The sequence below is a fragment of the Nylanderia fulva genome, unplaced genomic scaffold (assembly GCF_048542155.1).
Source record: "Nylanderia fulva isolate GAGA-0341 unplaced genomic scaffold, ASM4854215v1 Scaffold62, whole genome shotgun sequence".
Taxonomy (NCBI): Eukaryota; Metazoa; Arthropoda; class Insecta; order Hymenoptera; family Formicidae; genus Nylanderia; species Nylanderia fulva.
The window spans coordinates 694,357-704,201 of record NW_028190721.1 but is presented as its reverse complement, the minus strand read 5'-3'; the positions used below and the strand labels follow the sequence as shown (position 1 = coordinate 704,201).

At 33.8% G+C, this 9,845-nt stretch overlaps 1 protein-coding gene across 1 annotated transcript; it reads right to left on the bottom strand.

Moving 5' to 3' along the window:
* Positions 1 to 511: 511 nt before the first annotated feature.
* LOC146720742 (uncharacterized) lies at positions 512 to 7,124 on the bottom strand. Its single transcript, XM_085488089.1, has 3 exons — positions 7,088 to 7,124; positions 2,135 to 2,425; positions 512 to 2,088 (listed from the first exon to the last, which is right to left on the bottom strand). The coding sequence occupies exons 1-3, from the start codon at positions 7,122 to 7,124 to the stop codon at positions 512 to 514; spliced, it is 1,905 nt and encodes a 634-aa protein (XP_085344215.1).
* Positions 7,125 to 9,845: the final 2,721 nt, after the last annotated feature.

The following is a 9,845-nucleotide window of genomic DNA, read 5'->3' as shown; positions in this document are numbered from 1 at the left end:
AATTTTAGGACGGCGTTTCCGATTTGTAATTCGCGTTTTTTGTAATCGCACGTGACTTGCTGCTTCTGGAGGAAATCGATTTTTATGATCCCGTCGTATTCCATCGGGAAATCATCTTTCACGACGTAAATCGCGTGTTTTATCTTGTTTCCGTTTAGCTCAATTGTCGCGTACATTTTTCCGATCGTCTTTGCTTTATGACCGGTTATTCCAACAAGGGTTACTTTCATTATTGTAAATTTCGGTCTCACCCTTCAAGTGTTTCACTTTTATCAATGAAATCGTAGCTCCCGAATCGTAAAGCATATTTACTTTTCCGCGTTTTGCCTCTCGCATAGGCAGAGTAATTATATTTAAACTCGCTCTCTCTCTCGGCGTTCGGCGCACGTGTGTCACCTGATATTCGAGCGCGCGAGTCTTCTTAATCTTATCTCCGCGCTCTCCGTCTTCATCGCTGCTACGTTCGGATTCGGAATTTCTCTCCTGCCGGATTCTTTGATTATCTATTTTATTAATACTTCGCAGGTTTTTTCGATTTCTCTGGCTTGTTCCGTGGGGGCGTCTTATTTTTCGGTCGCCCGTTTAATTCCCAACATTCTTCGCGGTTATGTCCACGCTTTTTGCAATAATTGCAAAATTTTTCGATGGCGGATACGCGCGAGGATTTTTCCGGTTTCGGCAGAACGTTGACTTTGCTACGACAGTCTCGTCCGTAATGTCCGGGTTTTCCACATCTATAACATTGTCCCGTCGTTCGCTGTCCTGACCGCGTTGATTCAAGTTTATTTAGCGAGGAATTAGTTGCCCGTGACGTGCTAAGTCCGATAAATTTCTCTTCCGCGCTCGCGCCGGCTATCGCTTCTTGAAGCGTCGTATATCGTTGTGAGCGTACGAGTACTTTTAAGTCGCTTTGTAGCTCTAATTGAAAATTTAATAATGCTTGTGCTTGGATCGTTTGTAAGATAGTGCGTTTCTCTGAGCTTGTCTGGTTTCCTCCCTCTATCATTGAATCGTATAAATTCATAGCGAGCTGGTCGACGCGTTGTCCGAAATTTTGTACTGTCTCATTATATTTCTGCTTTAGCGAATTAAATTCTAATTGCAAGTGGGCAGTACTTTGCTTGCATTGGTATGCGGTCTCTAGTTGTTGCTTTAATTCTTCAAACGTTTGTATGTCTCGCGTTTCGAAAACTTGCATGGCTTTACCCTTTAATTTAGTAAATAGTATGCCTTGTATCAGAGACTCTTCGTCTCCGGGATGTATGCTTTGCATTGTATATGTGCATGCGTTTAGAAATTCCTGAAGGCGGTGTCGCGATGTACCGTCGAATTCGGGTATCATCATTCGCGCTTCTTTCAGCGACATATATTGTCGTGCAGTACTCCGTCGATTTCGTACGTCGCGCTCAGTCCGTCCGTAAGTCATACGAGGCTCGTAATCGGACTCCCGCTGTTCGTCTGTGTGTGTGTATGCTTGTGCGGCTTCTATCCTAGTCATACGTGTGTTTAGTGTATGTAGCTCTGCATGTATAGCTTGTATTATATTAAGCATTTGTGAAGTTTCTCCGGGCGCTACGACGGAGGGTTGTTGTGACGTGACGTCTAAATTCTGTCCCATTTGTGCAAGGGTTTGTCGGAGTATGTTTATTTCGGCATCTATCGCGGTTGGCGGAATAATCGCGTTCACGTTTGTATTTTCTGCCATATTTATTTCGCTTTCAATTTCTTCGGGATCGAATATTTCGCTGTCGTATGACGTTAATGAAAATTCTCTCCGCGAAGATACTCTACTCGGAGTTCGGCTGGTATACGGTCGCAAACGACGCGGTTCGTTTTGAGTTACTTGAACGGAGTCGCTCGGATTATTTGCGAATATACTCGCGTCAAAACTAGTAAACGGAAATTCTCGTTCGTTTATTACGTTCGGAGGTAACTCGGTATTATTTTTGTTTGACAAGTCGCTGTCTAAATTTCTACGAACGCTTTCGAGATTTTGCGCAGTTAAAGGCAATACTCGCGTCGTTAACCGTACAGGTGTACTATGCAACCACGATTGGTTTTTAATCGCTTGTCGGGGTGTTTCGTCACCTTCCGACATTCACGCAATCAAATAAATTCGGACTTACAGTATTACGGCTCGCATCGTTACGCTCTATACGGGTCGGCTGCTGCTGCTGCAACTCGATCGCTCGTGGGCTGATAACGGCGGCTTCGTGTTGGTGATAGATACGGCGGGTCGTCGCTCGTGATGATGCGCTGCCCGTGAGGTTGTCGTAGGTCGGCGTTGTCCTTGGACGTCGGCGATCCTTTTCGATTCTCTGCTGCTTATCACTCGTTGCATTGTTTATGTTGTCCGCTCTCTCGTTCTCTCCTAGTCGTGGCTTCTGCTTGTTTCCGTCAGAGTTACTGACGTGCCCGTCTAACACTTGTTATAATTGTATGTGTTTTTACAGGTCTTTGTCGCTGTGAGGATTTTGGAGACAACGTCGACCCTGCGGCTGAGATCTCACCGCTGCCACCAAATTGTTGTGCCTCCGGGAAGGCACGGAAAATTTTGGGGTCTCAGTCGACTGAAGGATGAGGATCCTAAGATCGGCGGGCGTCTCCATTTTAACTAATTCACTTGTTTACCTGAATAAATATTTTATTTCATTTATTTCTCGAGTTGGTTTAATTATGTCTAATCCCACCTGGGCGGTTAGTTAAGTATGCTCGCACTCGATAGTTAGATTACAGGTGATAGTTTATATTCTGCGGCTTGTCTTTGACTCTTAGTTAGGTTCTAATTAGCGACTTGACTTTTTGGATTTTCGTTAGCGACTGACTTCATCGCCTCGCTCTCCGTTCGCGGTGGTCTCCTGCCCTTTTCTACATCTTTCGGGGGAAGATGTAGAGAAGCTCTTTCATTGGCTAATTTTTATTCACACGCTTTTATCTAGGTGCAAGCGAAGCAGGTTGATTCTTCGCTTGCGATCCGCGGTTTTCGGTGTAACGCTTATATTTCATCGCGTTTGCGTCTTTTCGCGATAAGCGCTTCGCGAGAGCGTGAGAACGTTTCTCAAACGATTGTATAATAGCTGACTTATTAATTTATTATTAAAACTATATTTAATATAATATAGTTATAGTCATTCGGACTATAACAATGTAATTTCACTTCCATACGTTAAAGACGTCAGCAACAGTATTAAAAGGTCACTTAAAAATGCTAACTTAAATGTCGTTTATAGTTTGCCAAAAAATTTGAATAGATTGATAAAACGAGGTAAAGATTTAATAACTAATGATATAAAAACAAATGTAGTATACAAGATCAATTGTGAAAATTGTAATGCCTCATACATTTGACAAACTAAGAGACATTTATGCATTAGAGTGAAGGAACATGCCAGCAATATTAAATTACATGAGTCTAATTATTCGGTTTTGAGTAAACACACATGTGATTTTGGACATAACTTTGATTGGAAATCACCGACCATTTTACATAATGAGAAACATGTAAGTAAGAAATTGCTAAAATGTTCTTCATAAAGAAGCATGATAGTACGGTTAACTTACAGAAAGACACTGAGAATTTGACAAATGTTTACGACAAAATAATAAAGATTGTTTAGTGTCGCGTTTCAAAGTTAGTCGTTGACAAAACATCATAGCGATGAGACGTGTTTCTCTTTTAATTTTTAACTATTAATTTTAAATAAGACCGGTGTGATGTTGCGTTAATCTCAGTTTAATTAATGGGTATGTTTATAAAATTTATATTTATATTATTAACTTAACATTTAGATAGTTTCTTGTATGTTTCAACATTGGTAAAAACGATTGTGTAATATTATGTTATAGAATTTTCACTTGATAAGGACCACAACCAAATGGTCGAAACGTCGTGAAAGAATTAAATAAAATTACTAGTTACGTCGAAATCAAGTTTGCCAAGTTTATTTTTACCACTAGCGTCCAATATTAATTTTGATTGATACTAAAAAATATTCTTATAGTATACTAAAAAATATTCTTATAATATACTAAAAATATTCTCAGAATATACTATAAGATATTTTCAGTATGTACTGAGAAGCAAACTAGTGAGACATAGGAACTTTCTCAGTATATACTTGATATATCGTAGTACATATTTTGAATATTCTTAGAATATACTCAATATAGTTTAACGATATTCTCAGAACATTCTCCTAATCTACATGTGCTGTGTGGGATAGTGTTTGTACCTGCGATAATTTGCTTGCTGATATTATTTTATCTAAATGCTGAAGATGGTCCGAACTTAGGATCGAAACGTATAAAACGATTCAATTTATCATTATGTGTCATGCGTATCAATAACCACGCCTGGCTCTTAATTGACCCTGTTTACTGCACTTCATATTTATTATCGGAGCCTCTTACTGTTATTTTTCTCTTTTTAAATTTTATACATTTATTAATACAGAACGAGATAAATGGAAAGAGAAGACGTTACATAATAATAGAATAGCAAGAATAACAAAACATGCATAGCGTAAAGAAAACGCATAAAGTTTATATAATGTGCCAAATAAACGCATTACATGCACAAATTATACTTAATTGCATAAAGTTTATACAATGTAACAAATAAAAGCATTACATGCACAAATTATATATAAAATTAAAATATATTATAACATGCATTTAGAATATTTGTATCGCAAACAGTACGTTATAAAAATAACAAGTAAAATCCATTTGACTAAAGACATGTTGTTCTTTATACATATACATATAACACATTCCTTGAAAATTATTCTTTTTTCCCTTGACGTATAAAACTAAATTTTGTTCAAATAATTTACAAATAATTATAGTATAAGTTCAATAGTTTTTGACGAAAATATTACAGGGAAATAGTATATTGTGTTACAAGTGCGGAAAGTTGGCTATTGATCACGAGTGCGCATTTACCCGCACGAGTGGACATTAGCCAACTTCCGTACGTGCAACACATACTATTTTGTATTTAAAGTGCATTCAAAGTGGCACTTTGAGTACCTGATTTACGTAGTAGACTGATATATGAATAGCAGGGTTAGGTGCGTGTTGGGAAAGCGCGAAGTGGCGGTAGTTTGCTAGTTGTTTTTCGTGTGTGCTGCGAGATGGTGCTGAAATCCGTGAGCAATAAATTGTCCACGGCTTGGAAAGCTATTGTATACGGCTTTGAATGCATTGAACATATGTATGTAATATATTGTAGGTCGATGTTGGAAATTTGTTACCTTTCGGCACAAAAATCATGCATGGAAAGTGTCATTTTGTATGCACGTGTAATACAAAACACTATAATTCATGAATAGATTTTCAATAGTTTTCTAGTGATGTTACAATAAGTATACAGTATTCCAATATTTTTCAGTAATGTTTAAATACTATTTCTATATTACTCTCATTGTCAGTAGTTCTCTAGAATTTTCTTATAGAATTTTTTAATAATTTTTTGTATGGATTTTTTGTATAGCACTGGGAAAAGAAATATAAATAAATAATTTTTAAATCTTATTTTGCATTCAGAGCATCGTGTAATGTAGATAATGAATCTTATTTTGTGTGGAAAACGGAAAATGCATTATTAAAATATATTTTTATATTTCATTTTATATCTTAATAAAGACGCTTTGAATTTCTTTTCGTAACAACTTTGAAGCTGTTCAAAAATAAAATATTTTAAATTGAAAATAATATATAACATATTTATACAGGGTGTTCGATAATTCGCGGACCACCTTTCGTGGGCAGATAGAGCACGTTAAACTGAATAGAAAAGTTTTATACTATTTTGTTAAATTCGCAATAATTATTGAGTTATTAATTAGAATATCTAACAAAAGGAGGTCGCGGTTGACTCTTCACCGATTTTAATCTCCTTTGGTGTGGTGAGTGTATATCGAAAAAAAGTTGATCCGTGTTCGAGCTTTTCGTCCAATGCGCCTTCTAAAAAAAATTTTTTTCCTCGGATTTGGAGAAATTGCCAGGTTCGCTATCAGGCTTAAAGAAAGATACACTTTCGATCTGTGCCGCTAGTTCAGTGGTAAAGCGCAAGAATAGTAATCCCGGGATCCCGCGTTTAGGACTTTGGACTGCCATAATTTTTTTTTATTTTTTTAAATATTTTTTTATTATTTTATAACATGTATTATTTATTATAATAAATAAATATTTGGCATACTAATAATGTTAGAATAGAATGTATATTCTAACGTTATTAGTATGCCGAATATTTATCATAATAAATAATACATGTTATATAAATATACAGGGTGTCCGGTAACTAACGGACCAATGATTAAGGGCGGATTCTCTGGCCAACTTGTAGACGATTTTTTCTTAGCAAAAATGTTGAGAAGTCAATAATTTTTGAGTTATAAGCAATCAATTCAATCGCTTATAATTTAAAAAAATGGGTTTTTTGGAAACTAAACGTTTTGGAGTTAAAAGTCTAACATAATTACATTCTTCAGTTAATTTCAGGTAGAGTTTACTATAATAAAATTTTAATTTGAGGCTTAGCTATAAAGATACATAATGACAATTATTGGAAAGTTGTAAAAAATGATAACCTTTTTCGACATTTTCGCTGAGGAAAAATTGTTCCCAAATTGACCAAAGAATCTATTTGTAATCGTTGGTCCATTAGTTACCGGACACCCTGTATATACAATAATATAAAAATTTAAAAAATAAAAAAAGTAAAAAAAAATTATGACAGCCGAAAGTCCTGAACCTGGGATCTCAGGATTACTATTTTTGTGTTCTGCCACTGGACTAGCGGCACCAATCGAAAGCGTATCTTTCTTTAAGCCTGATAACAAATCTGGCAATTTCTTCAAATGCAAGAAAAATTTTTTTTTTTTAAAAGGCGCATTGAACAAAAATCTCGAACACAATTTTTTTCGATGTAGATTCATCATACCAAAGAAGATCAAAATCGGTGAAGAGTCAACCGCGACCTCCCCTTGTAAGCGAATAAACAGAAAGCGGTAGACCGGACTCGGTGAGCATGTCGGACGGCTTATTTGTTATATGTCGCTGAGTCTCAAACGTATCATCTTACTTTTCGGCGCCGCTACATTGCTCGCCGTTCGCTGCATGACGTCGCCTCTCGATCAGATAATACTTCTTTCCGCTTATTCGCTTAGATATTCTAATAAATTACTCAATAATTATTGCGAATATCGCAAAATGATACAGGACTTTTCTATTCAGTTTAATATGCTTTATCTGCCCACGAAAGGTAAGTCGCAAATTATTGGACACTATGTATACCATTTTTCATTAATATAATGCAAATTAACTAATAAAATTTTCAAAATAGTGTATGTTTAAGATATAAATACTAATGAATGTGTATGTGTAAAGTGTAAATGCTAATAAACTATAAATATTAATAAGCTTAAAAACCTTGACTTTGTATTTATCAAAATAGAATATGCAAAATAAAATAGATTATTCATTCAATTTGAATTAATATATTGCATGCGGTATCAAAGTTTAACGGATATTATGAGAATTTTGAATTTAAATAGGTCAAAATAGATATAATGCGATACAAATATTTTAATGCTGCAAAGCAGCTTTTATTGTATTGCAAGAAAATGTATTTAAATAAATGTAAGACTACTTCCATAAAAAAACTTACCTTTTTAAAAAAAGGTAAAAAAGCGCCAAGTGAAAATATTATATAAAAAAAACAATGTTATTTTTTAATTACTAAGAAATTGTCCCACAAAAAATTGTTTTACAAAATTCAGTTATATAAAAAATTCTACAAAATAATTATGACATCAAAAAACTGCGCCAAATAAATAAAAATTAAAATATATAAATAAAGTTTTATTATTTTAAATATTTAAAAAAGCTACTCACGAATATTTTGTATTACTTTTGCAAATCTGATCTGAAAAATTTATCACAGAATCACTTATGTATTTTTATGTATGATGTTATCATCTATATAGTCAAAACAATTTAGATCTTGTATTAAAAATTGATGTGATTTTAATGTCTCGACCCGGGCCAAATTTTTCGTCTATTTAATCCTTTCAATGTCAGGTCTAAATTGTTTTGACTATGCATCCTTCAAAATACAAAAGTGATTCTATATATCAAATCAAATAAAAATTTGCAAAATTGATACAAGTTTATATTTGACTGACAAGGAACGTTTGGTAAGTTGAAAATTTAAAAAATCTGAAACTCAGCACAATTTTAGGGTAATAGGTCTAATAACGAAACCACTTTGTTAGTGTTAAAAATGAGTTTAGGGATGCAACCAATCGTGAGAAAATCTGTTTTTACATTCCAAAGCGAATATCGTCGAGACAAATAGAAATATAAAAGATTTTAATATTACACAAAAGTTTGGATTCAAATGTACTTTACAATGGCGTATTTGGATTTAAAAAAAATGATACAATTTTCCAAACTACTCTTTTCCCACTCAATATTTTTTTATATTTCGAAAAAATTTTGAAATTATATATATTTTAAAACTTATGTATTACGCCAAATGCAACTATATATATATAAATATAATAAAGTTATGTTGCGGAAATTAGTTCTTGAGAAATAAAATTATAGACGAAATACGAAAGAGAAAAAAGTCTGTTACTGCTTGATTCATGGACAGGACATTATTCGGAACAATTAAAAGAATTTATTTCGGCAAACAAAGAAGTAAATATTTTAACAATACCAAAAAAAATAGTTTTGTACAACTTTTAAATGTTTTCGGTTTTAAACTTTGGAAAAATTTTGTTTGATGTTTTTCTGAAAAAAGGTAAAAAAGGCGCCCAGTTAACGGCATGCCAGTAACAAAAAATTACCCATGCAAAACTCATGTAGAATTCTATGAAAAATTAATTATTGCAAATCTAAAATTACAAAAAAAGCGTAAAGAGCCACGCGGATGTTGCTGCGTACATTTTCAACGAAACTAAGTTTTCGTTGGAAATAAACCGTGCACAAGGCACGTATTATTCTCGGTGTACTACCAAGACTTAAAATTTTTGAAATAATCTCATACTTTAGATTTAATTTCAAATACCCCTAACCCCCCTACGGAAATAAATAAATAATTGCGAGAGAAAAATATAGATCCGAAAGTCGCTGAATCGGGAATCGAACCCGAGACCTTTCACTTGCCGGGCGACTGCTCTTTCAATTGAGCTATATATATTCAGACCCTTTGATTTTATACCTTTCTCTACTTATACTCTAAATGATGCCTATTCGCCGGCGTGTATACTACCAAGACTTAAAAATTTTAAGTCTTGGTAATACACCGAAAATAATACGTGTTTTATGCACGATTTATTTCCAACGAAAACTTAGTTTCGTTGGAAATGTACGCAGCAACATCCGCGTATGGCTCTTTACGCCTTTCTTGCTATTTTAGATTTATATTTAATATATTCCCACATAGAACAAAAGATCTAGTAGATGTATATATTAGAGCTATAAATCTATGGAACATCTATATCTATTTAAGATATTCTCTATATTTATAATATATGTATATCTAATGTCAATTTATATACGTATATAAATTGTATCTATTATACGTATGAAATTCATATATAAAACGCATATACAACGATATACAATTTACAGCTAATAGATATATATTTGAGATATATATATATGTATGTAAAATGTATATATGGTGACATATTATTGATGACTTGTTAGATGTATATTATACATATGTAAAACATATATATACTGACATATTATTGATGACTTGATAGACGTATATTGTACGTATGTAAAATGTATATATAGTGACATATTATTGATGACTTGATAGACGT

Coding starts and splice junctions, on each gene's coding strand:
- LOC146720742 (XM_085488089.1), bottom strand. CDS start 7,124: ATGCAGCGAACGGCGAGCAATGTAGCGGCGCCGAAAA. Junction 2,426..7,087: donor CAATGTAGCGGCGCCGAAAA/GTAAGATGATAC, acceptor AATTATAACAAG/TGTTAGACGGGCACGTCAGT. Junction 2,089..2,134: donor AGAGCGTAACGATGCGAGCC/GTAATACTGTAA, acceptor GAATGTCGGAAG/GTGACGAAACACCCCGACAA.